Raw genomic sequence first — 17,403 nt, forward strand, 5'->3', positions numbered from 1 at the left:
TAGATAACAGCAAGTACAGTGTAGCATGTAATACACCACAGTATCTCCTTCAGGGGAAAAATCAAAGTCTGTTAATGTAGCATATGTTCATACATGTTAACAAACACACTTGCTTTGGCAACCTCTTTTTCACACAAAGATAGACTCAATCCTGGACATGTTCACATATGACTAATATTAATGGTGTATCTTCTGTAATATAATCACCGCAGTATTCAGGGAACATTAGACGCACTTTTAGGTACGCCCTGTTTGTGTTTTTCATTTTAATCAACAACCCCTCCTTTCATTCTTTTCTTCCTCCTCCATGTCTCCCTAAACTCTAAATAATGTATGTCATATTTCACATGTAAGAACGTGTGTGTGTTTTGGTGTATAAGCATGTGTGCGCATACCTTTATTTGTTCTTGTGCTCTGTGTTTTAACGTCCAGGTATGACCAGAAAGGCTATGCACTCAACAGCCAATCCCTGACAAACACAAGGTCAGCGGGCAGTGAAGCAAAGATGAACTGGAAAACACTGAGCGATGTTAAGAGTGAACACATGGGACAAGGAGAGAAGGTACAGTGCACACATGCTACATACATACATACAGCAGGGAATTGATCTAAAAAAAGAGATCAGTACTAAATGCACTTACATTCAGAAATGTCTCTTTAAATGGTTGGTTCACCCAAATTACAATGAATATCGGAGACGGAAATCTTAAAACCAGGGCAGATCAAACCAAAATTACTATGTCATGGCTGGACACAATTAGAGTCAAGTGAGAAAATCTGGGTGTTTTTTGTAATTTGGATTAACCGACCCTTTTAAAGAAAAATCTACCATTAGATAGATTTTGGTGGTGTCTTCTTAATTGTTCTCCTGGTTAATTAATTAGTTGGTCCATAAATTGTCAGAAAATGTGAAATGTGAAAAAGAAAATGTCTATAACAGTTTCCCCGAGGCCAGAGTGTCACCTTCAGATGTTGAGTTTTGCCCAGCCAGCTGTCCAAAACCCAAGATATTCAGTTACAATGATATTAAACACAGAAAAGCAGCAAATCTTTACAAGGATCAAGAGAATATTTAGAATTTGTACTTGAAAATAGTTGCAGATTAATCTTATTTTAATCAACTAATCGATTCAGCTCTACAATGAAACTCTGGCTAAATCTGTCCATAAATCAGATTTAATTTTTATTAATTGAGCTGGAACTCATACTTTATTAATACACTATTTATGGACTATTATTTAGTCTTCAAAAAGGAATAACTTGAAGACAAAGTAAGTGGTGGAAACTGCAAGCAGTGAAGACATAAACTAACGCTTTATGTGTTGCACTTATAGTATTTCTGTTCCATTGGCTTTGGATGTAGATTCATTTAGGCACTTTTACGGGTTACTTCCTTTAGGCACCTTTAATTTGGACTGCACAGTAAAGGGCCAGAATGTAAGAACCATTATGAGAACCAAAAGCAACTGTGGCACTAATTATTTAACAATTTTTTTTTATTGGGCTCTTTATCTTAAGGTTTGATTTTTGAGTTTTAGATTGATTCATCCTCTCACTTTTGAGTCACAGAAAAGAGGATATACAGTAAATCAAATAGAATGAAGCCACAAGGTGCGTAAACGCAAATCATGTTATTTATGTTGCATTTTTAGTTAGATCTCGGAGCCGGTTCTTTATGCAAACTTCTGCTGGAAGCAGATTCTCACTCAGGCAGCTGGCTACTGTTTGAAGAGGAATGAAAGAAACCTCTACAGATGATGTAACATCACCATAGCTACAGTACAACAGAGTTTGATAGCAGAAAATCTTTTAGTGTTGTTAGAAAAGCATGGTAAACACCAGGTTTTGGTGTCGGTCCCTCACAATCAAAGGGTTAGAGCTTCTCTGTTTTGTACCAAAGTTTCACAGTCACACTGGGACAAATCCATCATTTTGACGGTCTTCGACGTCAAAAGTGCAGTTTCTCGATTTCTTTCACTTACTTGCTCTTACTACCTTTTCGCTATGGCTTATGTTTTGTCTAGCTACACATACAGTATAAACCACAGCTGAATTCAGCTCAATCACCTGTTAACAGGGGCTTGTCAAAAAAGCATTTTGGAAAATTCAGGAAATCACAAAGTAGAAAATTGACATCAGGTATACTAAAAACAACTCCTGCTACTAAACATTACAGGCGCACAATACGTTAAATGTCAAATGGTGTTTTTTGGGTTGTTGTTTTGTTTTTTTTGTTTGTTTGTTTCTTCAGCTACATAGAGATCAGACTGAAAGCCTCTTATTTAAACTGTCAAAGATAATTTCCTGTGAGCAGACATGGATTTAGTGATTTTATAAAACTGACTGCTTCCCAGTCTCCATTTGAATGTAAACGTTTAGACAAACACGAACCCACAGTCAGTCTTCCATTGATTGTAAATAGAGCATCTCTAGGCTGCACCTTGCTGCGACTTCCTGGATTACTGTCATGGCCCTCTAGTTTTAGCTGTGGGAGGGAGATTGTGATGTTCACATATTAGCAGTATTGAATGAATTGCCATATGCTGTTGGAGGAGCATGTCAGAACTCTCAAATTGAACTCTGTACCATTTCAAGAAGTGTCATCGCACAGAATTATCATGCTTTCAGCTAAAAGTAGAGTGCATGTAAGTGGCATATGCCTCTCATAAACTTTCTATCTAATTAATTAGGTTTATCTTCGACTAGTCTCCCTCATTCCTCACGTTTAATTAGAAGCCACTTACGGGTAGCTCCAACATCAGTGTCGTTTCTAATAAAAATTTCTAATTATGCGTTGGAGGTGGAGGAAGCCTATAGGGCATAACATTACCGGAAGGGAAGTAGCGCGGGCTGAGAACGTGGGAGAGTGAGAGGGGGTAGCAAAGCCAGGCAGAACCACTTAAACATCTTGTCACTTACAAAACTGCGTTGAAGGATGGGAGGAAACAAGGCCACAGGACGAAAAAGGAAAAAAAGGAGGTGACGAAGAGAGACAAGTGACAAGGGATACTGAGAAAAGGACACAGATAGGAATGGTTTACTGGCAGATGTCGGGAAAGGAGTTGAAAGGTGCGAGAGTGTAAATAATTCAAGCTCAGATTTTTTTTTCTTCTCTTTTTCTGTTTTTTCCCTTCCCTTATTCTCTTTGTCTTCTCCTCCTTTCTCTCTCTGCCATGTGTACCCCTAACCATTTCTGTAATTGAACAGCTTCAAGGAGGTTGTCTATCACATACTCTGAGGCTGCAGCTTTGATTATAATAATGAAATCCAAACCATTAGCTTATAGTTTGAAGGAATCTTATTTGACATTCTACCTGTTTGCCTCCATGTATGTGTTGGATTCGATGTGTGTGTGTGTGTGTGTGTGGGGGTGTGGATTTAAGTGTACAAGCCATTTCTAATTAATGTAGCAGTTTGTCTGTGTGTGCTTGAGTAGTGGGAATAGCATTAAAGTTGGCATGTGCAGCCACGTCAATTATGTGAAGTAGATTTTCACTTGGTTGCCCTTCCACATACAAATTTTAATTGCATTTAGGTGCCAGAAGGTGACACAGGGATTTGCTGTGATAAGAATGAAAACTATTTTCAGAATGTTGGGTGTGTATGTGTCTGTTTATGTGTGACTGTGTATGAATCTTTAGGTAGGTCTGCACACATTTTTATGTTTGTGTATCTGTTTTTTTGTGCAGCGTTAGTCATACTGCTCTTCTAGGTTCTCCACAGTGTGCTGAAGGTTAAGACTTTGCCCCAAGGCTTCTCTGTACACACTAGAATATAGAGGGAGAGGGAAAAAAAACACAGAAGGAGAAGGGGAAAGATCATGTCAAATGCAGAGGGATTTATTTAGAGTGGTCTGCTGTGATGGAAGTGCTATGGTCCAGATCCTGCTGACCCCCATCCTCACATTTTTGGTAGCATCTGCCAGCATCATGAGCCCTCAACAAGCCCCCAAAGAAATCATCCTGTTCTTTTCTTCCTGCCATGTCCACCCTCCTACCACTTTCCCCACCTCTCCAGCCTTCCAGCACTCTAATCTGCCCAAGTGCGCGAAATGTGATGAGGCAGGCAGCGGGCGGAAACATGGGAGTGGAGTGTTGAGGAGGAGAGGGCTGTTGCTAACGGGAGAAATTCTCCTAATTAATAAAACCTTCTTAGTAAGTGTTTTGGAGGGGTTCTTGCTGTGTGGCATGGGTACTGGGTAGATGGATGGGTGGACAGATTATGAGGCTGTGAGTCAGTGTTAGCTAGCGGGAAGAAAGTGTCAGAGAGCTCTAAGTCTGACTGACAGTCTCTCTAGAGGTCGTGGGGACATAGGACAGCATCAGCCATCTCACAAGGGATGCAGAGAACACAATGGCCTTTTCACATTCGATGCTCTTGCCGAACACTTTACAGAAAGTGTGGGTTGTATAACGAAGGAACAGCAATGCTCAGTCAGTCTGTGTGAATTTGGCCAGTATCCTAAAGAGAGTCTTTGATAGACTCATTTAGGTCAACATTAGTAACGAGTCTGGCCCAGCTCTAGCTTGTACTTGTTGTTTAGAAGGCATTTTAAAGCATTTCATTTTAAATTCTGGCTGTAATTCCAACATCTTGTTTAAGGCCTGCTCTCCCGGTAGAAGAAATACCCTCTGGTGAAGCTAGGGAAAAGGATTTTTCTGTGGTTTCTTACATGCGCATGTATACTGATTTATCAGTTTGTGTTTGCAGTTGTGCGTCTGTTTATATCCATGGGTGTCTATTTGCATGAAGGCTTGTACACGTACGTAAGTGCCTCTTCCCAGTGAGACACAGTTCATCTGCTGTGTGCATTCTTTATATTTATATTTATGGAAATTGAATGCTGCTCTCCACAGGATGAGAGAATAGCCTCTCCCCCCCCAGAATTGGCATTTCTTTCCTTTTTAGCCGTTGATTTTACCAGTGTGAGTTCTGCCGCCTAAGGTGCTAATATCTGTTTAAATTACCGCAGCATCGCTGCATTTTAATTTGATTTCTGTTTGACTGTGTACACTTTAATTTAAATTCATAACTGAAAGAAGTTTAGCTCATTGTATCTGTATTGCAAATGTATAAGTTTGGGTCTTTGCATATAACCTTGCATGTTAGTCATGTGTATGTGTCAGTGTTCTGGTGTGTATGTTTACATTAGCACAATTCATGTATTCGAGAGAGAGAGAGAGAGAGAGAGATCTGTCTCATCTTGCATCTGTTATGCATCGAATTCTCAAACTCCCTCTGCTCTCTTTTTAAACTGTTCCAAGATTGTTTGGAAGTCAAATAGAGATGTGTAAACAGTGTGCATCTACCAGCTGCACTGACTTGTTGGCAACAGTTTCACTTATGATGCCAGGTTTGATCTGAGTTTATTTTTATTTTATTTAATGTTTCTCTTTTCACCCTAAGCAGCTTATTCATTTTCTTAAAACTATTGAAGGGTGTCCTGCCTGCACCAGAAGGAGCATTTTTGGTCTTCCTCGTCTCTTGTTTTTCTCTCACTTCAATTTGATGGGTTTTAGTTTTGTGACATTTGCTGTGTACTTCTAAGTTCTGATTTAAAAATGCCAATTATGATAATTCAAGACAAAAGGATACTAATAGCATTTGGCTGAGAACAAAGCATCCACCCAAGAACATTCACCAAAAGGTTTGATGAGTGAATGTTTCTTTCTAATGTTGCTGTGGTTAAGATTTGTTTAATGGGACTAATATCATAGTCACGATAACATTGTCATGAACTATTCCTGCACACTCTCTGTACTGATGGCAGCATTATCTTGTATCATCGTACCTTATGACCGTGCTGTAATTTTAACTCTTGTACTGTAGACTAGTGATAGAAAAAGATAAAGTCGTGTACAGAGACAGAGGATCCACTTCTTCAGAAGGGAAAGGATTTTATTTTTTTTGATCATTCAAGCTCAAAATGAGAGAAAGATGGCAACTCAACCAGGACCTACTCAATCTTTATTTATTTTTTTAAGAAGATAATATTTAATAATTTGGCAGGTTCTAAGCAGATGTGCTCAATGAAAAATGACAATAGTTTTAATTTCAACAGTAAAGGGGCTCTGTCTTCATAAATATTACAATTTACTAATAAGAATTTTTAAGCTAAGAAGTCCGTAATTAACTGTTGCAAGTGCATGTTTGGAATAGTCACGCATGTGGCCTTACACATACAGAAGCTGTTTCATGTCTATACAGTGGTGTAGCCTTGAATTCTTTGTGCAATTTATCTTTGTCACATTGAAAGTATAACTGAAAACTTCTTGGTAACACAGTTCTACTCAAGAATTTAAAAAAAAACAGTGGGATGTTCTGAAATGCAACTGTCAGGCAGTCACAGGGACAGCTACTGCAATCTCCATGTTTTAACATCTGCCAGTACTACAAGCAACCACAGGGTAACTAGATGATCGCTAAGTGTAAAATAAAAAATACAAAATGCAATACAAACATTTTTTGTAATTAAATGACTGTGTTTAAGATTCATTTGGTTTTGAAGTTTTTTTTCAGTATGTGACTTGATTTGCAGGTTAGATTTCTCATCAGCACAATATTGTGTAAGCGGGCAGCACCTGCCAATTAACTGCAGCCTCTTAGACGTTCAGGTTGCAGCAGTTTGATGTGATTGAGTAGTTTTTATTGATCTTGCAGCTCTATCCCCATAATTAGATTTCTTCCTCTCTAATTTTTTGTTCTTTCTGTTCAGGCGGAATATTTCAGCTGCGTGGCGACAGTGCTGTACACTCGTAAGGAGAATTGTCTGTACCAGGCCTGTCCATCGGCAGACTGCAACAAGAAGGTCATAGACCAAAAGAACGGACTGTACCGCTGTGAAAAGTGTAATAGAGAGTTCCCCAACTTCAAATACAGACTCCTACTTTCTGTGAGTGCACAGTGCATACAGCGCACATCATTAATGCCTATTTGACACACATACAGTGATGCTGACTTTGAGAAGTATTGTATCTTCTGTGATCACACATGCACACACTCAAACATACACACATACATAATCTCTTGCCACCTCATCATCTCTGTCTGTCTGACTCTCAGGCCAACTTAGCAGACTTCGGGGATAACCAGTGGGTGACATGCTTCCAGGAGACAGCTGAGGCCCTGTTAGGTCACAGCGCAGAAACACTGGGACAGTTCAGAGACACAGTGAGACACATGCACACACACACACACACACACACACACACTACACTACACATAGTACTGCTTAAGCTAGTTTGTACACATCTGACAAGAAAATAGCCTTTACAGTTTTTCCAGGAGGTCTAACTTCAACAGACTACTTCCTGTAAACCACTGGCCCTGACTCTGTTTATTTTTCCTTTGTGTGTGTGTGTGTGTGTGTGTGTGTGTGTGTGTGTGTGTGTGTGTGTGTGTGTGTGTGTGTGTGTGTGTGTGTGTGTGTGTGTGTGTGTGTGTGTGTGTGTGTGTGTGTGTGTGTGTGTGTGTGTGTGTGTTTCTTTTTAAGGACGAGGCTGCATTTGATGAAGTCTTCCAGAAAGCTAACTTCACAACGCACATATTTAAAAACAGAGTCAAGCTGGAGACATACAATGTAAGTAGCTATAAACCTTGAGCACAATAGAATTTAATACAATGCAATGCAGTTTAGTTTCCAAGGAAAAAAGAGCTGAATATAATGACATACAGCGGTTCTCATCATTGTCCTGCAAGCTGCAAGCTGTTTTCAGTGATCTGTGCCTTGTAGGAATACTCAACCCTGTTTGACTAGTTCATGTCTGTTACAAACAGCTGCCTTATCGCTGTTCTGAACAAATACACCAGCAGGCATTTTATTTCTTCCATACACTAACCATGGTTCTATGAAAATGGGCTTTCAGAATAACCAGGATTGCAAACCAGGGGCATTGTTGTAAAAACAATAAATCGTCTCATTTAGGGTCAATTTCATAAACCAAAAAGTCGGAACCAGCTTAAGTATTTAGCTAGCCTGTGTGTGTGTGTGTGTGTGTGTGTGTGTGTGTGTGTGTGTGTGTGTGTGTGTGTGTGTGTGTGTGTGTGTGTGTGTGTGTGTGCGCGCGCATGTGTTATTGTGTGTATTAAAGCAGTTCATTTCATATGACAGTGACCACATTTCAGTGATGAAATTGCAGCATTTAATATTTATCAGCCCCAAAGCCACAGAGGATTCTGTTTTTTGTCAGATCCAAGTAGAACTTTCTCTGTCAGGTTTTCTGGTGGGTAGATGCAGTGGGGGGGGGGTTTATAGCAGTATAAAGTTTAATACTGATCAGCAACAACCTTTAGGATGAACTGGTTGCAGGCAGAGGTCTTTGGGATGTTTTCGAAATAGTGAGACTTACACTGAAAATAAATGATCATACATTCGTACAAGGAGCTTCCTTGATAAAAACTTTAAAGTGAATACTACATTTAAAAAGTGAAAATTCACTGTTTTATGTTAAGAAGTCCCTGCTCTTAAAGCGTGGTACATTACAGTGTGGTATTTTAATTAATTAGCTGTATGCCATCCATGAATATGCATCAACCAGACTCATCATCAATTATCTTCCGCTGAATTTCGGTCCCAAGCATATAAAGCCACAAAATAAGATCTGTAAAATGCAATATAATCACAACACACTTCTGTCACACAACATGCATCCAAAATCATTTCAATTAGTATTACAGTGACAAGGGAGTTGTTATGCAGCCAGTGCACTTTGGATAACAGACAACAAATACAGCTGTGGATTCATTTCTCTTAATTAGGCACTAATTAGCATTTAGCTATTGTCTGTCTAAGCCTAATTAACTTAATTATTCAGAGACTAATTTGCTACAGAGGGCACATACCAAAAGTCTGAGGGGAATGATTGAGATGTAGGATGAGCTCCGAATGGTGTGTGTCCTGACCGCAGGAAAACCTACAAGGGATGCTATGCAGACTTCATGAGACATTCTCCAGAGTCTGGTAAATGATGTAAAAACTTTTCGATGAGGAATTACGCAAAGTCCTGGCAAAGTATTGCCATTCAGTCTTTAGACGCACGAATGCACGTTTTCTGTTGCTGCAGTCTAATTTTACATACTGTGATATGTTCTGCAATGAAGAGTAATCTTTACATCTGAACTAAAATTGAAAATTGTCAGCATACCACTGCTACTGACCAACTGACAAAAAAAAGCCTGAAGCCCTAATAGCAGATGCTTCAGCCTGCATTTTTCTACATAGCCCACAATACAGAAGTGCTATGCAGAACAAACAACATACTGATGATTTTGCTCTTATTATAGTCTTACCCAGGGGTTAAAGTGGGTGGGAACAATCCAGAACAGCGTTCTGCACCTTCAGTTAATAAGTAAATAAATCTGAGTTTCTGAACAGAGAGCAAGAGAGATGAGCAGACACATACACACACACACACGGGCAGGAGAGAAGCCCCTCCCTGCAGGTCATCACACAAGGTGATGGTCCTTTTAACTTCACTGTTGCAGGAGAAGTGGTGGCCCCCGCGTTGGTGGACCAGTGGACTGTCAAAAAAAGTTTCAACTGGCTCTGTCTGTCACTTTACCGCCCTTCTCTGTGTTGTGTGCCTGTCATTTGAGATGCGCAAGAGAAGGTGCTGCGTGTGTACCTGTTTCAACCCTCACCGACCCCGCCAGGACCCCCCCCCCCAATTCAACAGGGTTACAGTGGCTATTTCAAGTAATGTACCGAGTCACTTTATCTCGTTCAAAACAGCTAACTGCCTATACCAAATCGGTTTAAAAGGAATTAATTGCATAACAAGACACAATAAGCACTTTAACCATTAAAGCCTGTTTGTTGCATTGCATACCTGTATTTGTTGTTGTAATCAAATGTTTGGGCACCTCTGGACAAATTACATATTTGTTTGATTTTTAAAGTGACAAGAAGTAAATATAACTCCTGTAGCAAAAATACATTAAAATGAGCCTTTCTTTAAATATTAATGCGCTGATACTTTTCATTTCATAAAAGTAAACAGAAATTGTGGCTCGTGCAACTCTTTGGGCACGATTCTCCTCGTAAAACACTCAGGACTTGGAATAGAATTGTTAGGGAGTTCATGAGGAATTATTAAGTCACATTTCCAGAGCTGATAAATCCTCTGACTCTTTGAACCTTGTGGTAACCCTCAACAATCACGGACTCCTCTAAGCAACTAACCGAGGAGCTAAAAAAATGAAGCTAATTGATGCCTACAAAGCAGGGGAGGCTATAAAAAGTTATCAGAGCACTTCCAGCTTGAAATTTCCACTTTCCACTGTAAGAAATGGCAGTAAAGGGGAATGGTGAAAGTTAGGACAAGATCTGGAACAACACGTACTAAGCACTGAGTTTCACTTTAAATATAAACAAATCATCAAATATGCTGTGTGTTCTAGTTGCCTAATTACTTAACTGTAACTGTAAATCTAAATCACTGCCAATTAAAAATTGATTTGGAAAAACTCACCCTGTTAATCACACATTAAAGGTTATATTGTATCTTAGTATGGGAGGGCAGAAGTACTAAACAGATACTGATGACATTATTTTTTTTTCTGTGTTGTAGGAAAGGGCAACAATTTAAACCCTAACAAAACCCCAACAGGAAAAATGTAAAATTGATGATTACAGTATACCACAAAGTAGAGATAATGAGCTCTGAGCAGATACATCTTCTGCACAAGGCTTGTCAGTTTATGCAGTATTCATTTTCACTGGTTGTTAGTCAAAGTTTACTGTTTTTATTTCAAAGCTTATGATTCAAACATATGAGCACAGAACGGAAAGTCTGTGATTCACTGGTTCAGTGTGTCTTCCTACCTCAGCCTCAGTTCTTTCCCATATACTTTTGAGTGTGACACTGCAAAAAGATAAGACATCTATAACATTGTTTTCATTTTTTTTTATTGTTTTCAAAATAGAACAATGTAATGAAATGTCAGAGCTCTACAAGACTAATGAAGTGACAAAATTTGTACTTTGCCATATTTTCTAAACAGGCACACAGAGAGAAAGAACAACCTTGCTTAGGATCACATGTCAAAGTTTCTGTTTGAACTTCTTTTGCATATAAACTCGAGTTTGTATTATTTTAGGGAAGAACAGAGACGATAAACTACCGATTTTTAGACTTAAAAAGCACAGTGCACTCAAATCCCCAAAAATCTTTTCAGCCATCGACTGTAAATATTAAACCACATAAGCCTATAGCTGAACGTGATACAGGTGGTGATTCTAGTGGTGCAGCAGTCTTTGGTTCTTCAGACTTTTTTGAAAAATTTTGCATTTTTAAGAACGTCTTTATATTGAAGTGTTGGTCTACAGTTTGACAGATTTGTTAGAATTGTTAGAATTAAAGTAATCAAAATTGTCATATAAATTGACAATAAACTTTGAAGGGAAATTCATGTTACAAAGTACAAGAAACGAGGTAAGAAAACAGATTTTCTATTTAAAAAAAAAAAATACAATAGAGTAAGGTGACATTGGTGACATTCATTACAATGCTCAGGCCATTAATGCATTGACCAAATAGGTGTGCAAATCATCAGTCCTGTGCAAAAGCGTTAGGCACTAAAAGTAAAATGAGGATGCTTTCAAAAATAATGCCAAACTTGTTCCAAACAGCCACGCATGAAGGCGGGGCGGAAACCGTCATAGGGAGTTGTTTAAAAATGGGGGATGATGGCACACATCTTCAGACTGTCTCTGCTGGAAGATTAAGAGAGCTTAAGGTAGAAGTTAAAGTTTCCTTCCTGCTTTTCTCACCTCCACACACTGGGCCAATCCCTGTGTGAAGTGGACTTGATTGTCATGTTGTCGGTTTAAGAAAGTTACAGAAGCTGTAGGAGGCAGAAAAACGTCACATTTGATTAAGGGGGTGCCCCACAGAGGCAGGAGAGTGTGCAGTGAATCAGATACGTGTGCAGTAGAGGCCGTTTCACTCTGCTACAGGTAAAGTTAATGGAATTCAGATAATGGTGAAGATCAGATTTGGCCTGCAGGATTGGATTTACTGAGCACAGATGAGTTCGTTTTTCACATAAACATCTAATTTGCATTTGTTTAAAAGACAATCCAAGATTATTGATGCACTTAGAATTTGGTAAAGTATATCTGATTTCCAACCATTAGCCGGATGTAATAAACCATTAATCTGTTCCAGGCTGTATGGTTGTCTGTGGTAGTCTTTGAGACATTACCGTCTTAGTAATGTACACGGAGTTATAAACAGACCTTTCGTCTGCAGGACGGCTTAGAATGTGTTTGTGCATGTAACTGTGCTTGTGAAAATGCATCTGTCTGTCTGAAGTGAATGAATTGTTTTTGTCTCAATGAATACATTAGTAGAGGGAACCAGTTTTTCCTGCCTCATGTTATCAGACAGGCCATTGAGAGCCACACAGACACTTAATACACTCACTTTATGTCATCAATAAACCACACTCTTCCCAGGCCTTGTCAACACATCATTCAGGTCTTTTCACTGTTTCTCAGCATGCAAAAAAAGGTCTGAGAAAATTCTTAAATGGATGGAGGTGAACACTCCAAGAAGCTGCCACTCAAATAATTTATATAGGTTGTATTATATATTCAGACTAGATTTCTAAGTATTTCTGTTACTTCCTTCTTCTTTAACATCCTTACCAAATTTTGTGTCAGTCCATTTGGCAATCCATCTCATAGATGTTGAGATGTTTTACTGGATCTTCTGATGAAAAGTTAAGGGATCACCAAAGTCAGTAGGATACATCCACTGGAGACCATTCATGTAAATCCTGTGTAACGTTTCCAAGAGATCTATCCAGTTGATGTTGAGATATTTAGGTCAGGACCAAAGTGGTGGACCGACACACATTGCCATCCATGGCGCCATGCCACTAGCGTGACTAGAGGCTGAAGGTATGTTTGTAAATGTTTGATATAATTCTCATTCAGATCTAACCCATCACTGTGAAGTATTATTTACAGCTTAATCATCCAAGTTTTTCTGCAATTCTCTGTGAGGTTGTGTCATCAATGAGAGGTGTGTGTTGGCTATTTGCTGTGAGTGTGTGAAGTTACGTGTTTACATGTTCTGTTAGTGTGCCAGCATCTACAAGTTCTCTTTAATTCTTCAGAGAAGAACCCCACCTCACCCCACCACCTGAAACTGATCCCAAGGTAGATGGTAGATGCAAATTGAAAATACTAACGCAGGCGATTCTAATGGAAATGAGGCTTTGGCTTTATGTCTTGATTTGTTCGGTCTATCTTTACAATCCAAACAATGTGTAATAAGTAATAAATTAGAGCACATTTTTATTTCTACTCAAAGTATCTTGTTAATTAAAGAGAAAGAACATCCTGCTTTTGTTGACTTTTAGAGGTGGAAACAACATGGTTCTCGAGTTGGAGACCGACTTGGACCCTCGGGTCAGGTTCAAATTATATTCAGTCCAATCAGGCTGGGTAGTCCTGTTGTAAGTTGTTGCTCATCTAAGTGGTCTTGTTGCAGCTCTGATCATGTGGTGTCTCATAATCAGTCCAGGAGAAATACATTATGTAAAGTAGACTATGAAGATCCAGGAAAAACCACATGTACTGTTAACCCCTTTTGACCATGGTTGGCCTTTACTTAGTGACCAGTGTTGATGTGTTGTTGTTTTTTTTTAAGTCAGTTTGGGTCTAATTAGCTTTGGGTCTGTTTGGATCAAGTCTGACTGTCCTTGCATAGGTTTTCCATATCTGTCTTGTTGAGAAGTCCTTGAATTCATCATGTGTATCAACAGAAGTGTCTGTAGTCTACACTAGTTGTTCCCAAAGTGGGTGCTTTGATGAAGGGTGCTGTGAGATTTCTTCATTTCATTGTTTTTTTCTTGTATGTTCCTAAAAATGTTTCACCATGTTTAAAAAAAAAAAAAAAAAAAAAAAAGCAGGCAACATTTCCATTAACAACATTTAATGTAACACTCTCAAACAAAACAGAAGAACTAAGAAGTGAAAATCAAATTCAACACATTAAAACCCTGTTAAATATGCAATAATGTCCAGGCTAATGACACGATGGCTCGGGCTTGCTGGTGTTCATAGCAACGTAACATGCTCCTGAATTTTCCAGCTGTGCAGTCAAAAATAGGGGTTACCACCGGAGCATGTGATAGAAAGATTTGTCAATGAAATGCTGACAAAGAGTCTGAGGTGACTGAATGTGCCGGCGAAAAGAACTGAAATTAGACTGCACATTGAAATCTACTTGGCTTACACCTTTTTGCACAGAAGTCGGCTGCCTTTGGGAGATGGACATACATTTTTGTGCTATAGTGCATTCAGAGTGGTATTGCCTATCTCATCATATCTCTGTGAGCAGGCTTTCTCATCCCTGGTATAAATGAAAAACAAGACATGGACTTGCCTGTCTGTGGCGTTAGACCTACGAGCTTTGTTAAATTAAAAGATTTTGGGAACACTGATCTATAGAAAGTCATGCCAGTTGGCACCGAAGACCAGCCAATAGAAGACAGACAGTTCAGTGCTCCACCATTAGACGACTTATTTTACACAGACAGGGACTTGGAGCTTGGTTACAATTTAAACCCATTCACTTATCAAATATATTCTTATAGTATTTATTATTTGTTAGAATCCACTCTTGAAAGATGCTGATGGTAGATGTTAGACATGTCTTTTTATCATACGTTGCTGCACTTAAAATGAGGACTGTTTTTCTTCCCTCCTCAGGATGAGAGTCGAGTGAAGGTAACTGTAATGGAAGTCCTACCAGTTGACCACAGGGAATACAGCAGGAGACTCCTCAGTAACATCCACAAATTGGCCAGCTGAACTTGGTCCCAACCATCCAAGCGGCTGCCTGGTAATTAAACATGTCTCTGACTGGTGTCGGACTTTTTCCACCAGCGAGATAACAGCATATTTGACAGAGGCAGCAGGGGGTCGGCCAGTGATTCATCTAATTAAGTGGCAGCCAAACAAAAGACTGATATTTAGTTGTTCACTTCCTTCCACGTTTGGTAACACTGTAAATGTGATGGAAAATATCTTTTACCTATAATTTAATGACGTTTTAAGAAATAAGTTTGACTATTAGATTATATGTGTGTTTTAGATGTACTTACATCTTTGTATCTTTCATGTACTGTAAACACAGATTACAAACGCTTTCCTTTTTTTTTTTTTTTTTTCCCCGACTTGTCTTGGATTTAAAATGTGTGCTTGTGATGCTCAGTGTTAGTTGCGTAAGACGTACAGTAGATGAGTGAGATTTACTTAATTTTCATTGTTTTAAAAATTAAGGCAAGGCAAAAGTGTGTGAGAGATGCATGTGTTTGCATATGTTGTAACTGTATTCGGTGTCAACTGCCTGTTGAACTGAAAATATCAAACAAGGACAAAGAAAAAAGATGTTAAGATAAAAACAGTTTTGTCTTTGTCACTGTTGCTTTAAGGAGTATCTATAGGTCTTGAAAAGTCTTAAAAAACAGTGTTAGAGAGTTACTGGGATTAGTAACTGTCATTACTGAATTTCAATTTGTAATCCCGTACACTACTCGTTAGAAAAAAAAGTAATCACATTACTTTAATGGGTTACTACTGCCTGACCCTGCTTACAAACTAAAATTAGGACTGTTGCGAGAGTGGCACAGGAGGCCGATCAGTCTTTTTTTTATGGCGTTTCAGTCATGGCTCTTTTCAGTTACGGCTCTACTGCTATCTACTATACAGTAGCTAGGATGTCTGTCTTCTCATAGTGGACAATGTCAATTTTTTAGCAAAAACTTAAATGAACTTAAACTAATGAATTCAGGTCATGTGAATTACATCATTAGGAATTATTCCAAACATACTATATACTATACTGCTGGGAAGTACAGAAAAGACTGTGATATAATGATAAAAAAATCTAGGCCATATTGTCCCTGCTACTATTTTAATTTAATCAGTAAATTTTCATTCAGGTTTACTTTTCATCTTAGATAGCTGTTTTATATTGAACTGGGAAACCGCCAACACCACCAAATGTCTGTATCAACATTTAAAACTGCTTCATGTTCACTGTGAGTACACTTTCAGACACTGGAAAGCAAGGACGGTGCTTCGATGTAGCTCTCTACTAAGGAGTGGCTCAAGGGCATGAGACTGATTTATGTTGGCAGCGAGCCGTCCTGCTCCCCTCACTCCGAGCACCTTCAGTACCATCTCCTGCCTGCTGTCTGCCATGCTGTGTGCAGACGCTTGGGAGATTAAACACACACTGGCTGATCCTTTCATCCCAGTGTCACCTTTCCCTCAGGTTTTTCCATTATTGCTGTCTTCCTTTTTTTTTTTTTTTTTTCATTTGTTTAGAGTGATGTGAGGATGTAGTCTCTAATTATCCTTTTGTTTTTAATGACAACACAATCAGACTTAATGCATTAAAAGTAGTGTCCAAACACGTATTAATACAGACAGCATTTAAATCCAAAGTGAAAGGTATAAAAGGAACTAAGTCAGTGATTAAAGGTTGCTTTTGATCTGTATGTCACTGATGAACTGATGCAAATGGTCTCACACTATTCAAACCCCAAACATTTGAAGTGACACCTACTTTTGAGCTTTGCTTCACTTTATTTGCCGGGTCAAAAACCAAATCAGGACATTTTTAATTTCGGTGGAATAAGCTGGTGAAGTGAGTGTACCTCTGTGTTTCAGCACAACTACAACAGAGTCCATGAGAGCAGAAAAGTAATTTCCAACTTAAAGCCTTGCTGGTGATTGAGATTTAAGATGGAGACATGTCAGTCATCTGCGGCCCCAGCCAGCCCTAAAGCATTATGGGACAGGGGAGGACATAGTGAAGAGATTAAGAAAAATCCCTTTTTTTTTTTTTTTGTATTATCCTTTGAGAACTTTATCTGAATGTGGCATGCTAAGCAGTAGTGAACTGAGTTGCAGGTAAGGTTGTCATATCTCCTTTCTGGGAATGTGGGACCTTCAGTCCGGTGAATATGCAGTTCGTCTCTATCTGCAGAATGTGTGTGAGGCAACAAGGACAGCAAATGGAAATGAGCTGCAGTTATCATTGAGGTCGTAGTCCTGATCACAGTCTCTGTCCACAGTCTTAAAACACACTGTAGTTCAGGCAAGCTCTTTGTGTGTGTGTGTGTGTGTCACATCAAGACCTAGAACCATCAGTTTGCAAACATTTAGACTGGAGACACAGGCGTATAAATTTCGTTTTTCATCTTTCATCATCTGTCATCTCTGAAGTCTAAAAACTTGTACAGCATTCAGTCCTCTCTGTCCTGCTGTTCTTACAGACATGTCTGAACTAACTGCAATGGGCATAGTTAAAAGCCACTAAAAATGTAAATACTGAATAAACAATATTGGAGGGTTTTTCAAAAAACTACCAAACTTACCTA

The 17,403-nt window shown here is 39.0% G+C and overlaps 1 protein-coding gene across 8 annotated transcripts in view; it reads left to right on the top strand.

The window, feature by feature from the left end:
- The window catches only part of LOC120802763 (replication protein A 70 kDa DNA-binding subunit-like), a 37,770-nt gene extending 21,519 nt beyond the window's left edge, over positions 1–16,251 (top strand). For 4 of the 8 annotated variants that reach the window (XM_040150893.1, XM_040150892.1, XM_040150891.1 and 1 more), the window contains 5 exons: positions 433–562; positions 6,716–6,892; positions 7,063–7,170; positions 7,493–7,579; positions 9,484–11,473. In XM_040150893.1, the coding sequence (XP_040006827.1) occupies positions 433–562; positions 6,716–6,892; positions 7,063–7,170; positions 7,493–7,579; positions 9,484–9,804 (823 nt within the window). In that variant the 3' untranslated portion in view covers positions 9,805–11,473. Of the gene's footprint in view, positions 1–432; positions 563–6,715; positions 6,893–7,062; positions 7,171–7,492; positions 7,580–9,483; positions 11,478–14,722 lie in introns of those variants that run through there. The other 4 variants (XM_040150897.1, XM_040150895.1, XM_040150894.1 and 1 more) reach the window with 4 other exon arrangements.
- The last annotated feature ends 1,152 nt before the right edge of the window (positions 16,252–17,403 follow it).

The sequence above is a fragment of the Xiphias gladius genome, chromosome 17, assembly GCF_016859285.1.
Source record: "Xiphias gladius isolate SHS-SW01 ecotype Sanya breed wild chromosome 17, ASM1685928v1, whole genome shotgun sequence".
Lineage (NCBI taxonomy): Eukaryota > Metazoa > Chordata > Actinopteri > Istiophoriformes > Xiphiidae > Xiphias > Xiphias gladius.